Source organism: Diadema antillarum, unplaced genomic scaffold (assembly GCF_040938485.1).
Source record: "Diadema antillarum isolate AM-2024a unplaced genomic scaffold, OU_Dant_1.0 seq00000244_RagTag, whole genome shotgun sequence".
Taxonomy (NCBI): domain Eukaryota; kingdom Metazoa; phylum Echinodermata; class Echinoidea; order Diadematoida; family Diadematidae; genus Diadema; species Diadema antillarum.
Genome location: NW_027271288.1, coordinates 417,893 through 437,081, shown reverse-complemented (window position 1 = coordinate 437,081; position 19,189 = coordinate 417,893). Strand labels below are relative to the sequence as shown.

The 19,189-nt window shown below is 39.3% G+C and overlaps 1 protein-coding gene across 1 annotated transcript; it reads left to right on the top strand.

Moving 5' to 3' along the window:
- The first annotated feature begins 1,973 nt into the window (after nt 1-1,973).
- Nucleotides 1,974-17,256, top strand: LOC139729520 (D-3-phosphoglycerate dehydrogenase-like). Its single transcript, XM_071640446.1, is given in 12 exon segments — nt 1,974-2,186; nt 6,879-6,974; nt 6,976-7,031; nt 7,523-7,588; nt 10,101-10,254; nt 10,867-10,999; nt 11,638-11,786; nt 12,951-13,103; nt 14,080-14,218; nt 14,922-15,052; nt 15,711-15,936; nt 16,951-17,256. Coding segments are annotated over 12 exon segments (1,590 nt in total). The 5' UTR covers nt 1,974-2,051; the 3' UTR covers nt 17,103-17,256.
- The last annotated feature ends 1,933 nt before the right edge of the window (nt 17,257-19,189 follow it).

Below are 19,189 nucleotides of genomic sequence, written 5' to 3'. Positions count from 1 at the left end.
GACCCCTCAGATCTAGTAGGTACATTTGTATGTGAATATTGTCAAAGCTGGTTGACCAAGACTTACCCGTAGGATGCTTTGTCAGATGATAAATTATGTAATGACACTAAAATGACAATAAACAGTGATAATTTTATCAATTATAGTTGTTTGGGGTCTTGGCCTGATTTATCGTCTTTGTCGATAGGCAGTCTAGGCTCACACTTTGTGAATTCCACCTAGCAATGTATTTTCTCGTAAAGAGAAAATCTAGATGAAAATAAACAAACAGCAATTAAACTGCAGCAAATGTGAACAAAAATGATGTCATAAAAGTTACTTAACTGATTTCATATTTTCACAAAACAAGGAATTAGTCACAATCACGCACATTATGCCTATTCATTTCCTTTCCCCCTCTCTATATTTACTTTTTTATTCATTACAATGTATAACAGTGAACATTACACAGGATGAACGATAAAAATAGCAGCATCTATTGGCCTTTATGGAGTGTTTACGACACAATGATAATTTCAAAGCGAGGATATTATCTATTATTGCAACATATACTGAGTAATCATCTTCAAAGTACAATACGACAGTCGAAGTTATAAACTATTCACAAGGGGGGAGGGTCCAGGGAAGGGCGAGTGAAAGGAGTCGTTCAAATAATTTATACTCTTTTATACCCCACCCCCCCACCCAAGTCACGGAGATCTTAAAACCATAGCTGATTTATTCACTTTCAAATGATATGCTATAGTAAAACAGTGGAACTAGTAGAAGTGTCTAGTGCAATGTCGATACCTGAAAATATTTGATTATAGACGCCTCTAATTAAATATAATCGACGGGGTGTCGAAAGAAAGCGGGAAAAATACTCCGTACTAAAATCAAGCGTCAGTGCACATGAAATGTTGAGAGAAATAGAGAAAGCGAGAGATGATCAAGAGTGGTGGAAAGATTAAAAAGAAAGAGTAAAATATTAAGAGTTCTATGGTAAAATTTTGATCGAAATCAGATGAAAAATAGAGAAGGTATGACATTTTGAAGTTTCGCTAATTTTTGAGGAAACAGTTCTTGAACAATCAATATGAATATGCAAATGGAAAATGAGCAAGCCACCCCCCCCCCCAACAACTTGCCAGTTTGCACATAAAATTTTGAAATTTCCAGTTTTTCATTCAAACACAATTACACCCGAGGCTCAACTCCTGATATACGTGTATCTAACTGATCACTGTTCTGAAGTTATTCAACCAGGAATAACATCATGTTTCAGACTTCAATGACGAAAACATTGAATTTTTGTCATTTTTTTTTTTACACGATCAATGGAAAATTGTGAGGTCATGACATGGTCAGCTCACTCATTTGCATATTCATATCCACTGTACAAGAACTGTTTTAGCAGAAATTAGGAAAACTTTAAAATTTCAAAATCTCCTTATTTTTTCATCCGATTTCAGTCAGAATTCTACCACTGAACTCATAAGACTTTACTGTTTTTCATCAGACTAACTTTGGACTGGATTTCCCCTTTTAAAAATGACATTCCGTCGCTCGGTAATTATAACATAGTTATACAAAAAAAAAAAAATGGGCTTCAGAATCTCTGTAATCTGATTGGTCAAATATCATGCATTGATTTTTATCCACATTATAAGCCGCGAGCCCGCTACACAAAAAACAACCAAAAAATCCGGAAGCATTCTTTCTTTCGTTTCTTCCTTGCGCATGCGCAATTACCACCATCGCACATGTGGCCGGTGGTTGACATGCCGCAGTCTCTCCGTGCTTTGTAAGTTTCCTGTCCGTACACACGCGTGGCGCGGCGCGCAAGAGTAGACGAGCAACGGGTGTGTAAGCGGGTACAGTGTGTAAACCCGTCGCTGAGTGGAAAACTACCACCGGGTCCGGTCCCCCATTCCAGCTGTGTATTTCCCACCCCGAATACAGCAGCATTAATTTTCTACATGCTCACAAGAGCGTCTGCTCGTGAAAGATACGGATTGCAAAGCTTGTGAAATTCATTTTGCTTTAATTACCTAAATCTTATCAGAACAAGGATGGCATACACTTTGCAGCGTGTTCTTATCAGCGACAGTGTATCTCCGAGATGCACAGAAATCTTGAAGGAAAATGGAATTGCTGTGGACAACAAGACAAAATTGAGCAAGGAAGAGTTACTGGCAGAAATCCCGGTGAGTTGGCAGAACCCTACCCTGGGAGCATGCGTGCAGAGCCTCCCAGGCCTGCCCTACAACCATGCTTACGAGACAAGTCGAGCACGCACCAAATCCTGTCGCTCGCATGATCAGCTGTTTTGGGGGAAATCCTCTTGTAAAGGCAAAGCCCTACTGTCACTGGCATGTGGGTAATGTTATTGGCATTGCCCGTTGGCTTTGCCCTGTGTGACTTTAAGGGAGACATGTACATGTCTCTTTCTTTCAAGTTATTCATGCGTGAATTTTCTCCATGTTGATGTCTCTTTCTTTCAAGTTATTCTTGCGTGAATTTTCTCCATCATGCCAATATTCATGGATCATGAATCATGATTAAAAGAAGAAGAACTTCAGAACGACAGAAGCATGATTTATTTATAGAGTAACTGCGGTTAGGCCTATCTGGCATTCCTTCTTGAAACTTTTCTGCAGTTGTGAGTTGAATTTAGTACTAATGATATGTAACGTTCATATTCACTAAAGTTTACATCTGTAATAAAGTGTAACTTGTTAGACGTCTGTTCTGATCACGCTCAGTGGAGTACTGATAATCCACAGGCGCAGCATTAACATTTTAGTCTCCAGAAAGTCGACATGTAAATTTCTGTACTAACGACTAACGTTTTAGTTATACTCGTATAGGTCTAACGTTAGATTAACTTGTTCTGCATTAGATAATATGTTGAAGCGGTTTAAGGCAGGGTTATCACTCAGTTTTGTTATAACTCTGACTCGTCTGAGCTGAGGGGGAGAAGTTGCAGTGATCCTTGATCCTTGATGTAGTAATCCCTTGAAGCAGCTTGTACATGAAGCTATACTGGGATGATGATAAATTGTCTCTGGACCCACTGTCACCCAGGGTTATTTAGGGCCACTGTCTAATGCTACACTGTAAGTTAAAGGACAAGTTCACCTTCATAAACATAAGAATTGAGAGAATGCAGCAATATTAGTAGAACACATCAGTGAAAGTTTGAGGAAAATTGGACAATCGATGCAAAAGTTATGAATTTTTAAAATTTTTGTGTTGGAACCGCTGGATGAGGAGACTACTACAGCTTGTGAGTCATATGCGTACAACAGTATAAAGAAAATGTAAAGAAAATTCAACATATTTTCACTTTTTTCGCATAATAAAAGAGCACTTGACTTGCCTCTTTCTAAAGGCAGGGGGAATAATATTACCCATAACATTTGTTGGTAACGAGTCGGGGGAATGTGTACTTTTTTCAAAAGATGAAATTTTGTGAAATTCTCTTTATATTTTCCTTACATTGTTGTACGCATGTGACATCTAAGTTATTCACACACTGCAGTAGTCTTCTCATCCAGCGGTTACTGCACAAAAACTTCAAAAATTCATAACTTTTGAACGGATTGTCCGATTTTCGTCAAACTTTCAATGATGTGTTCTACTAATATTGCTACATTCTCTCAATCCTTATGTTAATGAAGGTGAACTTGTCCTTTAATGCTGTAGCATATCATTATCACATCTGCGCTGGTTCAAATAAAGTTAAGACGGCCATGACCCCGTACTATGTCTTAATATGTTTCAGAATGGAAAATTGTCTCAATGACGTCGCCTCACTTGTGTAGAAATGAGTTCTAATGTTAGATTACTGGTCTAGTTGTTCAGGGCCATGCAGGTCTGTTAGTTTTGAACTTGAGGTACCTTGGTAGCTAAACTGACACAAATGGTTTGTATACCGGTACAGGGTCCTACCAATTGATGCAAACGAATGCAAACTGATCGATGCAAACTAATGCAAACTGACGCGCAAACTGTATAGTGCAAACCCAGTGAGTCAATGCAAACTACTAATTAATGCAAACTAACGCAAAATACTAATTAATGCAAACTAATACAAACCATTAGCAGTGAAAATTAGGGTGAATTACAGTACCTGGACCTGGCTCTTCCTAGGCCACTCTGTACTATCTCTAATTGTCTCGAAACAGACACCAATTATGTAAATCCATCCTATCGAAGAATGACTACTGGTACGTCACGTTTACTTTAGTACTTCAAGCATATAATCTCACCTCAACAGTCAACAATAACTCGGAAAAAATCATTTTATAGAAATATCAAAATCATGGTTTTTTTTTTGACGAAACAGATATTGTTTAGATAATATTTTGCTTTCAAATTAATTCAGAAAATGTAGAACAGAATGGAGCACAGAAATATGGGTTTAATTATGATCGATCATTGAAGGCTGAAATACTAATTAATGCAAACTCAACGCAAACTCCAAGACACAACGCTATCCTAGATGTTGAAAACCACGTATATCGATTACAAATATCAGAAAATGACACTCCCAAACACTATTAAAAATTAATGCAAACTCAATGCAAACTCCAAGACACAACGCTATCCTATGTAAAAACCACTTAGTTTGTATTAAATAGTACCTGGTAATAGTATTTCGGGGTGTCATTTTCCGATATTTAGAATTGAGTTAGGTGGTTTTCTCATACTAAGTCATAGGATAGCGTTGTGTCTTGGAGTTTGCGTCGAGTTTGCATTACCGGTAACTAGTAATTCGGGGTGTCATTTTCCGATATTTGTAATCGATATTGCTTAATTTTCACAAAGAATAGCGTAGTGTCTCAGAGTTTGCGTTGAGTTTGCATTAATTAGTATTTTGACCTTCAATGATCGATCATTAAAGTCCGCGTTTCTGCGCTTCATTCTGTTCTACACTTTCTGAATTTTGAAAGCAAAATAAAATCTAAACGACATCTGTTTGGTCAAAAAATATGAATTTGATGATGTTTCAATAAAATGATTTTCCGAGTTATTGTTGACTGTCGAGGTGAGATGTTTGATATACTGAAGTAAATGTGACGTTAGTCATTCTTTATCTTCGATAGGATGGATTTACTTGATCTAAATCTGTTTTGAGATGACTAAATGGCCTAGGAAGAGCCAGGTCGAGGTGCTGTAATTCACCCTAATTTTCATCGTCAACGGTTTGTATTAGTTTGCATTAATTAGTATTTTGCGTTAGTTTGTGTTAATTAGTAGTTTGCATTGAGTTTGCATTGAGTTTGCATTAGTTTTGCGTCAGTTTGCATTAGTTTGCATCAGTTTGCATTAGTTTGCGTCAATTAGTAGGACCGCCGGTACACATATATATAATAATATAATAACATAATAATAAGGTCTTATTTACCCAGGGTAGCCTCTTCAGCGTTGCCACTGCTCTACCAGAGGGCCCTGCTATTATTATTACCCTAGCGTTGCCAGGTACCCATTTATACACCTGGGTCGAGAGGGACATTGTGGGTAAAAACACCTTGTCCAAGGATGTAAGCACTGGGCGGGATTCGAACTCACGGTCCTCCGTTCGGGAGTCGGGAGTCTTATTCACTATGCCACAGCGCCCCCAGATAAATGTATTATAAACGTGCCTATCCTGACGATCTTCATTCGGCTTCACTTTGATGTCATTACATTAATCCCACTCAGTTTGGGTTGGGTAATCCAGGGCCAGGCCATGCACATCAGTGTTGACCTCAAAGTCAAACTGACTCTGGGTTATACAGTGTACATGTTCAGCTTCTCTATAAACTAAATGTCAATATGATCCAACACACTTTGGCCATCATGAACAATGAAATTATTGCACATGTTACATTTCAGTCCGGGAAACCGATGCAGAGCGCCCATCAAAACACACATGTTTTGATGGGCGCTCTGCATCGGTTGATTAAAACTCGATTTTTGAAAAAAAAAAAACAGATAGGATTTTTTCTTCTTTTCATCATGGATAGTGGACATGTGTGTGTAACAAAAAATCACCGTGCAAAGTTGCGACAATTTATACGTCAGTATGTGAGATGAATAGAAGTGAATAGGGGGCCTCATGAGGCGTTCCCCCCCCCCCCCCCCAGGCCTCATGAGGCGTGGGGGCGGTCCTCATGAGGCGGGGCAGTCCTCGTACGCGGGAGCGGTCCTCATGAGCGGGTTTCCCAGACTGATTTTACAATGCATTTGTGGGTGTGTGTACTGTAATTTAAGTAACAAAAATGTGTACTGGTTAAGTTTGTTTGCACTCCTTGTATGCATGGATGAGGTGCACATTCTGCTAAATTAACAGCGACTGAAGAATTGCCAGGGTATGTTGGACACTTCCTAAACTGTGAGATAATAGACTGTTTTTGTAATTTATTACAATTTATGGATGTTTCTTTTCCAACAACCTATAGCCTAGTAATTAAGGAAGCATTTCATTCACCTGCTCCAGATCTCTCATTAAGTTTCACAGGCAGGAATTCAATTAGCTATAGTTGTTGTTATATAGGTAGGACAAGCCTCTGGCAAGCTTTTTGGTTAGTAATCCCAAAATATGATAGATTACAGGGTGGGGGGGGGGGGGGGGGGTAATTTGATTGTCAGCTGAAGAAACCCGGAAGTGGCACCAGGAGTTGCGCTGAAGGCCTTTTTTTTTTTTCTTGTTAGCTCATAAAACCCAGCTGTTGCCCTCCCCCACCCCCCCCCCCCCCACCCCACTTTTGAAAATGTGGCGCAAGCCATGGATTATACGCAAACTTGTGGTTACCGTACAGCATCATGGTTGTATTTGTCTAGATGTTTTAATGTTTACTAATCATCTGCTTTCATATCATGGCTTTTATCATACCCCCTTTCCTCACCAGAACTATGATGGACTTATCGTGCGATCTGCTACAAAGGTCACGGCTGAGGTCATCCAAGCGGGGACAAGGTTGAAGATCATCGGGAGGGCCGGTACTGGGTGTCGACAACATTGACATATCTGCAGCTACTCGACAGGGTGTCATCGTGATGAAGTATGAGACTTGACTTTAAAGTTGCCTTTAATAATCAGTATTGGAGCCTTTCCATACAAAATACCTCACAAACGGACTTAACTTGTGATTGGTCTGTATCTATAGTCATTTGCAATATGTAATAGAAACAATTATTTCCGTAAGATTGTGCCATGGTAAAAATATCCATGGCAATAATCATAGCATCCTCTGTTAAAAAAGAAAGAAAGAAAAAAGGAAAGCAAACTGTTCTTTGATAAGGACCTTCAGTTCAGTGCTTACAAATGGCAAGTGAAGTCACTCCTGAAACTGCCATGCAGATGGCTTGTGCTGGTTAGGTGTCATTAGTCAAGTTGTCACGTCAGTACATGATCATGTTGGACAGTATTGAAACATGTGGCACACTAAAGAATTAAATTATGATAATGATTTTAGTGTCAGTATCTGGCAGAAATTAATGTCCACATGTTATTCCTCTCCTTTTCTTCACCTGTTGTCTTGTGTCTGTCCAGTACCCCTGGAGGAAATACACTCAGTGCTGCAGAACACACCTGTGCCATGATCTGCTGCTTGTCAAGGTAAGAATCATCTAAGCTTTATCATGAGAGGCAGGTACCATGGTTACAAGGGGATCATTGATGCTCAGTTCGGGTCTAGGGTAATTACCCCCAGGGCAATTACCCCAGACCCTTCCCCTGACCCTAATCCTAATCCTGAACCTAATCCTAACCCTACCCAAACTCTAACTCTAACCCTAAACCTAACTGTAACCCTAGTCTTTACTCTAACCTTATCACTAACCAGTATTTAGCTGGGGGGGGGGGGGGGGTAATTGTCCTCAGAGGGTAATTGCCCTGATATGACTCACTTCTGCTCACTGGTGATTGCCATATTTACAGGCATACAGACAATACAAATTCATATTTTCTTTACACATGTTCAAATCAGGAACTTCAACCTGTTTAGGTTGAGCTGATATTGCTATATGTTTCTCATGTAGACACCAGTCCTGCCCAAGTATACACGCGACTAGTGTTCAACGACAATGAAATACACAATGAAATGATTCAAGTCTTAGATAATGTGGGTAAAGGAAAAAAAGTAAAGAATACACAGCAGGAAGGTAGCAGACTAATGTTATTATATTTTCTTTAAAAAGTTTATAAAAACAATAAGAAATGGAGGCAAGAAATAATGGAAACTTCCACACAACAGTGTGTCACAGTGCAATAATATAATAGGAATGTCACTTACAAAGTGACATTCTTTAGTGTCAGTTAAGACATCTGTGTCATTGAAAATGACTGATTGCAAATTGCGCTCAGCTATGTCCAACTGGTACTGCAGCATTTTGGTATACAGTGGATTTCCCTTTTTGCAACAGTGAGAATTGTACAAAATCATAGGTACACTTCAGGAAGAGAAACGTATAATTTGTCATTGCCTGACTTTAACTCTATTTGTTAGCTTTGGAGAACTTAACAAATCTGCTTTGTGTTGCTTAACCCATGAAGTGCTACAGATTATTAAAAAAAACAACAACAACAACAAAGAGAGGAAGATTAACATTTAGATCATCAGCAGAGTCCCTGCAAGTTAGAAGATTACACAGTCCCAGTGTCTCTCACTCATTGTACTGGCAAAAGAAAACAAGGACAAATGTGAAGGTTAATGGGATTTATTTCAGGCATGCTTTTGTGTAAGAATCATATCTGGTAAGGACTACTTGGCCTCGAATTTTGAGTGTCAGTACCACTGGGTGTGCTGTGGATTAAACCAATATTTGCATTGTCGTCTTATATTTGACGTTGATAGCAATTGTTTACTCATGGGATCAGCAAAATGGGTCAGGACACCAAAGTAGCGTAATGACCGAGAGGTTATTCATACTGTGACATTTTGCTGCAGCATTCACATACCAGCAACATGACTTCGGCATCTTTACCAGAAATGTAGTGCCAAAGAATTACAGTATTGACCGACTCTGGTTCGTTGAGGGCAGCAGACAATTTGTGGCACTGGGCGCAGCCATGAGCTCATTTTGTGGTGTCTTAGCCGACCCCCCCTCCTCTCCCCCACCCCCGGGCAACATGTTTATCGCGTACTTGTAACAAAGGTTTGCGCACTCAGCACGACACGCCCATTGGCTAAAACAGCATGCATCAGTTTTTCATTCCGTGCGCGGAAGGGGGTAGGGGAGAGGAGAGGGGGGGTCAGCTAAGACACCGCGAATGGCGCTGCCCATGCCAAAAATACACATAGCGCGTCACAGAATCGGTCAATACACTATTTATCACATCGTCCTTTAGGCCACTTATTCGTTTGGTTCTGGATTGTAAATTATAACCAAATGTAGCAATTGTAGAGTTTGTACCATGCATGATGTGAATAGTTTAAGTGGCACGGACAATTCTCTTTGTCCCTGAAAGAGATTGTGTGTCAGGGCTTTGGAAGAAATTTTACAGCTTTCAAAGGAGGAAATGTGAGAATTGCAAGTCACTGTGAGATTGGTCTACTGATTCAACACACACTCTAAGTTGCAGATAAGATGCCATAGATTGCTTTATTGTGGGGGGGGGGGGGGGGTACTGTAGTTCCACAGCCCCTGTAGATGGCTGATGAGCCACAGTCTTTGTGTGACCCATTGCCCCCAGTGGACAAATATACTGTAGACAGAATATACTTCACTTATCGTAGTGTATCAACTGCAAAATGATAAGACTTGCATACTAAGCTATACACTAAAGTCAATGATTCACTGATTATAAATTGGAAGGCAGTTTACAATACTGCATGATTGGTATTCCTTGTGTCAAAAAAAAACAAACAAAAACCTGTTTTTGTTGCTTAATATGTTTTATACTTCATGTTTATGCTTATTATGTTGTAAAGGGATTGTTGTGATTCTTACATGAAGTATTCTATCATATCATTCTATCATATCTATCATATCACTTGTTTTTTGTTTAAAATTTTGGATCTGTATTGTTTTGTTTGTCTGTTTTATTTTTTTCAGTTGCACAAATTTTCATTTACTGCATGACGCCTTACAAATTGTATGTGGTCTGTCCTCCATTTCCCACTAATCAGGAGCCTGCCCCAGGCCCACCACACCCTGAAAAATGGCAAGTGGGACAGGAAGGCATTCATGGGCTCGGAGCTCTTCGGCAAGACCCTCGGCATTGTGGGCCTCGGCCGCATCGGCAAGGAGGTGGCTCAGCGCATGCAGTCCTTTGGCATGACGGTAAATGAGAGTGTTTTTCCCCCGACTACTGTGACATCACAGTTAGGCTCTATCAAGGAAATTTAGCTTGTGGCCCTGTCCAATTGAAGCCCTTGTGTGTGAGGCATTTTCAGTCGGAACTATACAATGCAAATGATTTTGATTTATATAGATTCATAATACCCTGATCGCCACTTATCAGGCCAAAATAATATCTAAATGTGTGTCATATATTTTGTAATAGTTTTTTGACTTGTTTCATTCAGATCACTTGGATACACCAGGGGAAAAAAATCCTCACCAAGATTATGTCATTGACATCTGTCAGTAATTACTAAAGTACCAATGTGATTGACAAAAGACATTGTAATTCACCTTCCCTTACTCTGAGCAAAACTTTCATATTTATGTGCAGTGGCATTTGTTAATCATGTTTCAGTAACATGGAAACACATAATTTGTTTCCCATGTGTGACGTAAATTTGAGGCAATTTTGAATCGTTCTGTCTTGAAATCCCTATAATCACACTCTTTTATTGGTAAAAGCCAGGTCACTTGAGTCTAGTCTGGCATTTGGAATATGACATGGAAATGCATCCTACATGCATTATGTTCTTCTTACATCCAATACAGACGATTGGATACGACCCCATCGTGTCGGCGGAAGACGCCAGGGAGTCCAACATAGAGTGGATGACACTGGAGGAGATGTGGCCAAAGTGTGACTACATCACCGTGCACACGCCCCTCATTCCACAGACCAGAGGTAGAGAGCCACTCCTCATGCATGCCTACCAACTATTCATTATTTTATTCTGAAATAAGAAGCTCCATTCAACCTTGTATTCATATTTTTGCAAATGGCTGCTTAGAGTGATGTATTGGAGTAGGCGAAAAGTCACATTTTGCAACGATCTTGCCCGTATATTCCGATTTATTGAATTGTGGGTTTGGGAGGTATGACTGTGTCATTCACAAAGTGAGACAGCTTCCTAATAGGAGACTCAGTCATATTGCCATGTTACTATTCTGTTAGGAATGATAGTGTGGTGTAGATTGCAAAAGGGTGAAATAAGCATATGGGGTATATGTTCATGGCTGCGGGATAGTTCCTGAATCTTCATATGATTGGCAAATGAAATTTAGATGTGACTGATAAATATTTGAAATAAAATTACATGTATTCTATTACGTATTTGAATGGCTGTACAGTAAAGCCTGTGCAGCAGAAATGGAGTTTAGCTTTATTTAGTGCTTAATGGATGGTTCTGCCCATGAACAAACAGTCAGATATCACTTTAATTTTTCATTTCAAACAAAGTTGTTCCCGTAGAAAGAGCATTGAATTATATTCTCTAGACAGCTGAAAATCACAAACTATGAAACAATGTTCCTGTCATCCAGGTCTGCTTGGAGATAAGTCCTTCCAGCTGTGCAAACCTGGAGTCAAAGTCGTCAACGTTGCCCGCGGTGGCATCATCGACGAGGAGGCCCTCGTGCGAGCACTAGATGCTGGTCAGTGTGGTGGCGCTGCTCTAGACGTGTTTGTTGAGGTGAGCCTGGGTGTGCGTGTTCTGGGTTCTTGTTTGTGTTTTGTGTTGTCAGTGTTGCAGGTTGGGCAAATCCTGCAATAACTTGCAAATACGTATTCAGATGATTAGCTACAATCTGGAGCCAAATACTTGGATGCATGCGGGAGTGAGTGTTTGTTTGTTCATTTCCATCTGAGAAGATGGCTGGATAGCCCATATTCAACTATGCTCAGCTGGTCTTCCATGGGGGTCCAGTTGGATGTGAGGTGGGACCACTTCACCAGGTTAAACGTCCTGCTCTTTGCGATGAATGAATGAAGCGGGATCTTTTACGTGCATGAGTTGTGACTCTCTCATACACGGGACCTCCATTTTATGTCCTATCCGAGGGACAGAGTGTTTTGCCTCTTGCTAGAGGGCACTTTATGTTTACACACAACATTGCTCAGTCCAGACTTGGGTTCGAACCCTGGTACTCAGGATCGTAAGGCAGACATGCTACCGACTAGGCCAACTCACCGCCCTGTGTGTGTGTCTTACTCTGTGAGTGGGAGTGTATTATTGTGGTGTTTATCTGAGAGAGTAATGTTTTGTTTCCTGGGGCATGCTTTATTACAGTTTCATTTGAAGTATAAAGGAGTAGTAATAGGCAAGCAGAAGGTCTGGATAAAAAGATCGTAAAGGCCTCATACAGGTATCACAGATTCATTCTTGTGTTAATCTTCCAGGATGCACATAATCTTGTATGAAAAGGAAAATATGGTACGGATGTACATCAGTATCCAGCAGACATATGTATATATTTTTTAATCTCAGAGTGTTTTAGGCAAAAATATTGATGCTACAAGAGTGTGGTAATTTTATAGATACAAACCTGTAAAAGTTGAAATTTTTTCACTAATTATTTTTTTATTTTTATTTTTTTTACACCAGGCTAGTTGAGATGAACGTTGACTTTGATTCAGCAGAAAAAAAATATCATATGGTATTGCATGACAAGAAAAGAATTTGCCTTCTTATATTTTTATGCCAGATTCATGTCCCATGAAATATGCCCAAATTTCCATACAGCAAAAATTTCCACTTTGACAGTAATAGCAAATGTTGGTGATTAAACTTGTAGGTAATGCTGTGTGTATGGCAAGGTCATTCTAACGCTTGATATTCTTGACTGTTCTGTTGCAGGAACCACCAACCAACACTGCCCTCGTTCAGCATGCCAAGGTCATTGTTACGCCCCATCTTGGTGCCAGTACGGTGGAGGCCCAGGAACGTGTCGCGTGCGAGATTGCCGAGCAGTTTGTGGACGGAGCCAACGGAAAGTCGCTATTTGGTGCTGTAAGTGTTTATCTTGCCTGCTGTCTTGAAAATACATTCTAGACAATGAAATGTATTCTGTCTTTATGGGTTTCATATGATTGAGCGATGGCCCTTGTTGAAAATGACGTTCTTTTATATTACCTTATGTATATTTTTTCCTTAATATAATCCACATAAATACAAGCCATACCTTCAAATCAATTTCTCTTTTTTCAACACTAATTATTTAACTTTGCTTACATATCTTAATACATGTATACTGTAAAGCAAGATATATTTGCAGCATGAAGTTTTTGCAATCAGAGTCAACGACCTTTTTCGCAGTATGATATTTTCGCAAATTGCCACTGTTATTCATTGCAAATAGTGTAAACAAAATCTTTTGCGTGCATTTTGTTTTTATGAATCTTGGCTCATGAAATTTAAATGTATGCAAACTTTTCTAGTTTTACAGTGTTTTGTACAACTACAGTGTACTTTTATATTAACTTATACACTACTGTAAAAAGTTACGTGATAAATGTTACATATTTTGTAATTTCGCTAATTAATCGGTTATGCTGTATGTAAGGATGATATCCCATTTTTGGTGTTCTGGAATAGAATTGTTGAATTGAATATTGAATGCCTAGATAGTAGATATCCACCACGTTTCTTTTATTTCAAGGGTAAGGGTTTGCTATCTTTGGCAGTGTCATGGAGCTGTATAGAATAAGGACAGAAGTTTCACAATCAATTCATTGACATCTATTTGGGAAACGTAAAGAGAGCATGTTTAGTGATATATATTTATCATGCCTTTTTTTCAGTAAAGTGACGAATATAAATGCTTTTGAAATGAAAAATATGTTTCTTAGAACTTTGACATAATTGTAGCATGCCCTTCACTAAATGCTATTTGCATATTTTTGAGTGACAACTCTATAATGTAAAAGGTGCCAATTTTGTTTGAAACTGAATATTTCATGTGTTTCTTGATTGACTCTTTCTCCAGATAAATGCCCAGGCCCTGACCAATGCCCTGAGGCCAGAGACAAAGCCAATGATTGAGCTTGGCGAAGGGCTAGGTGTCATGGCAGCGTCGTTGGCAAAGGGTCAGCTTAAAGCCGCAACAGTCCAGGTCACAACATACGGTAAGAGGCAACGCCCAGTTCTGTATGTTCTATGTCCAAGGAGAATGATTTAGTGGTTACCGTAAAAGCATTGTTTGTTTGTGTTTTGGTGCCATTTAAATCTTTTCCTTTGCCAACAGATTCATTTACTATCATACAAAGATGTTAATGCAAATCCATATGGAAAGTTTTACATGTGATGTTTTTAGCAAAGAAAGTTTGTCTTTTACAGATCATGTAGGGCATATTCATAAGCAGGATATAGACATTTAAACAGTAGGGGAGGAATTTAATTTGTATATTTGACTAAGTTTGACAATATTAACTTAAAACCGGGATCTGAATGAAAATTTTGGAGCATTTTGTGGTATGAAATAGTGACCTGTTCTGTATACATCTCTACACGGAACCATACAGATGACAGAAACCATACACTCTCTCTGAACTGTTTGGGTGTAGCTGTGATAAATGTGATCATTATTTAATATAGTACTCCCAGAGAAAAGGCCATGGTCTAATTGTGGTACAGATGTCTTGAAATTAAATTCATCTTTAGGTGCCTCCATTGTGCGGTATTTCTAATGAAATTGCATTTGCACTGATTGAAGAGTTGCTTGCCCCATCATCATGCTTGGCCCATTTTGTTAGTTCCTCCTTACTAATGAGTATGGTTTGATTGTGACATCATAAAAAGGTACTCACACTTTGCCTATCTCGTTACCAGGTGATGAGCACAAGAGGGCTGGATCTTACATGAAGGCTGCAGTGTCTGCTGGAATACTGAGGGTCCAGACTGGTGGTAACAATATTAACTTGGTCAATGCACAACCCCTCCTGACTGAGTTAGGACTAAAGGTTAGTTACCAGTCTCTATTTTGCTCTCCCCCTTATCACCTTTTGACACATTGTCACCTCTTCTGAGACGAATACCAGTTTACTGTCTGTCTTGTTGTCTTTGTTGAACATTCTAGGCCCTTTTCGTTTTGCATTTATGCTTGCTCAAAATATTGAATTTCTCTTTCCTCCAACATGGAATTAGTATATGAATTATGTTTGTAAATTTGGAAAAAAACAAAGCAAAAAACACATGCATAAAGATACAAAAGTACATGTACTTGTGACTTCATTGCTGGTACACTGAATAGATTCTGCCAGTGTGGTATTTTCTATGTATTTTCTGTATATTTCATGCTAATTTTCACTTGTTAAACTTGTGTCTGCTCTTGGAATTTGTGTTATATGCTCTCTGTGCCATATGTTTCGTGGAGATATATCACAAATTTTGTGAGTTATGTTTTTTACAACAAGTGGAAATATTAACCCTGATCTCCACATGAATGTGACAAGCCTACATGCCTGCATACATATATTACATGACGGCCATGTCAAAGAACTGTAAGACCACAGATAGTTATTGATTACTAGTAGTTTGCTAGCAGGATGAGTTTGTGTACAGTGATTGTGTGCTGGGCAAGTGTATCACCCTTCCTATGATATGCCTTCCCCACTGTAGATTGATGTCAACCACGAGGACTCGGCTCCTGCCAATAGCAAGGCATCTGTTGCCGTGACGATCACCGTAGGTGGCAACCCCCATCGCCTGGGCGGAGCGGTGCTCGGCCCCGTTCCTGTGCTGGTGGAGGTGGACAGTGCGACCTTTGACACTGGCTGCCCCCTCTCTGGGAATTGTCTTCTCTATCGGTCCCAGAATGCAGCGGCTGTTCTTGCTGCTCTTGCCGGTCAGTGCTGCCCTTTCAGTAATTGAAGCAGGGGGGTGTTTCATAAAGCTGTTTGTAAAGTTATGAACGACTTACGAGCGACTAGTGATCAGTTCTTGTGCTGAATTATGGATATTCTGATAACTATAGCACATCAGAACCGATCACCAGTCGCTCGTAAGTTGTTCGTAACTTTACAAACAGCTTTATGAAACAGGGCCCTGAACTCAGTAGCCCCATCCAATGTTGGTGTAAATTTAAGGGGATGATACCCTTTCTAGCGTCTTGAGCATTCTTGTAATATATAGTGACCCCTATTTGCACAAAGTCTATTAGATGGTCTTTAACTGTTAGGTTCTCATGGAAGTGTCCAGTAGTAACCCACTTGATAGTCTTGCGATAGTCATGTCCTCAGTGTATCGTTTACCTGGGGATATAAAGTATTTTATCATGAAGAAAAGAAACGAATTTCTGGAATTACACTTATATTTTGTTCTTCCCTGTGAACCACAAGTGTTTCATGTGAATACTGTTCTACATGTATTGAGCATTGCTGCTCAACTCTTAAGCATGTGTCAGCCTAAATACATTGGTACTTTTCATCTTTTTCTAGCAGCTTTCCTTCATGTCTTTTTACTATATGCGATTATGAATATTTAAATGTGATGCAATATTCTGTATAAATTGTTGTCATTACAGTCATTGTGAAATTTCTAAATAGAGCTCAACACTGAGAACATGAGTAGCAATGAATACGATAAAATTTGGGTTGAACAAGATTAATTTGCTTATGAGACTTATTAACTAGCAGATGATTTTTATTTGTAATATCATTGTCTTCTCTATCAGTTTATTTGTGACATCATTATATGGGAAACTAATTTCATTTGGCTACCTCTACTCCGACAGCTTCAAAAGAATTTTTTAAGTCAGAAATATTTCTGACTTTACAAATATTTGTCTTGTCCCATGCCTCTTCCTTCTTTTCTCCTTATCTGTGCATATCTGTCTTCCCTTTGCCGTATCCGTGTGCAGGTGGTCTCGGAGATAAGAACCAGCTGCTTGCCTTCTCATCCAGTGCACAGATCAATGGGGAATCCTGGAGTGTCGTCAAATTGGCAACACCACAACCTGGTGCTGAGGCTCTTGTGAGCAATGTTTCCAAAGCTGTGACCTTCAGTATTTAGACAAGGAACACATGCAATGACTCAGCTTATTTAAGTGAGCTGACATGCAAGATGTTATCAGCGTCTATCTGTTGTACAGTATAAGCTGTTATTTTTGCGAGGGTTTAATTTTTCGCAAAGTATGCAAATCACTGCTAGACCACAAATTCAGCAACACGTGAAATTGTCGCCATACACTAGGCTAATAGTGTACTTAAGACAAGCCTCGGTGTCAAATCGTGAAAACAACATCTCGCCAAAACGTCTGTGACCTCCCCATTTGCAAAAATATCTGTGAGCAAAAATAACAGCGTAGGCAGTATGTTGCCAGTCTTTTGTGATTAGATTTAAATGTACACAATTTATCTTTGTCATTATGAATAACCTGTTAAATACATTTAATTGTGATATGTTCACTCTCATACAGTAATTGTGCTATAACCAGTCGCTTGTGTGTCGTGTCCAGGTTGTATGTGTGATAACAGGTGTGTTTGCTTACAGCCAAGGTGTGCACCATGAGTGTCTGTATATGTGTCAACTGTCCAAAGAAAACATGTCAATATTCCATCCGGCACCGAATACGCCATCAGATTTTGTAAATTTAATACTGTCAGCTGCTAGGTGGGGCACATGAACTGGAATACAATGTAAAATGCATGGCGTGAAGAAGGATGCGTTTATCTAAAAACTTTCTGGCAGAATCGTGATCCTAAATGCATTTGAGGCATTTTTGGGTAGATAAACGCAACTGTGTTTTCAGATACGTTTGGAAATGCCAATTTGAAATGCCATTCAAAGGGCGATTTGAAAAACGTTTGAGACCTCGATGCTTTTCTGCAAGTAGATAAATGCAGTGTTGTTTTGAAATGTGTTATATCTCCGAGCTGCTATCAACTTCTTACTGTTTTTGGTTGTGAAGAAAAGTACAGTCATTTGTGTTTTGTACCCCTTGTTTGTGCATGAATGATGGAGGCGTGTTTGGTAGTACGCCGTTGACCTCTACTTGCCCGGTCGAACGGCGCAAAGCAACTGCACAGTGACAACACTCGGATCACAATCATACGATGGTCAGATAAACAAGGCACCCTGAGAATTTCGTTTGAAACCAACTTCGTAATCACCATTCAAAACATGTTTTGAAACATGATTCTCTCTTAAGTTCGATGAATGCAGCTGACGAGAAGTGCATGTCCAGACATAGGTGTAACCTGGATATTATCAAATACATGTGGTATTCATGTGGTCTGATAATTGATGGTGTGGCACTTTTAGCCATTTAATTCATGTCATTCCTTGAGAAAATGGGCATTTCACCTTCTTCAAGTGCATTTGAGGTTGCAAGGTCACTTTGAAAATGTTCAACTGTAATAGTGAGTGATGCCTTCTCAGTCATGGTATTTAGAGTTACAGGTTTGATTGCGGATGAGGGAGAGAGTGAGTGTGTGTGTGTGTGTATCTGTTGTGTGAGTGTGTGCATTTTGAAGGGAATGAGTCATGTATGCCAGTACAGAAGGAGTGTTAATAGTACTTCAAAGATTTAAAAGAGCAACAGCTAAAGAAAAAAAAAAGACTTTAGAGAAAGATGCTTATCGCTATTTTGTTGTGTATTTATTATGCACATTTTTCTTTCTGCATCATTGTGCATTATGACCTCATGTTTGCTATTAGAAAACCAGTTTAACACATACCTTGAGTTGATAGGGTGAGCTGTCTTGGAAAAGCTGAAACCAACCCCAATGCTTACCAGTAATGTTGTCTCTCTGGCAACTAGTAGGGGGAACAAAGATTGATTTGATAATTTGCTATCAGTAACTGTTGTAGTCTGGCAATATTTTGTATTCTGGACATGGTGCTACACTCTAAAGGAGTGAGTGGAGGTAGACTTCAGTGAGGCATAAAAGGTAACTTGCATATTTTTGTGAAAATGTACAGTGCCGCTTGCATGAAGAAGAATTAATACACACAAAATCTGCCATCAGCGACTGTAATTTGAGTTCGTAATTTGGATCTTGACTTTACTGAAAGGAGTGTTGTAGTTTTCAACATGAAAACAAAAGTTTTTGACAGTGTATTGCTCATCATCTTATTCATTTTCATGTTTTATGTGT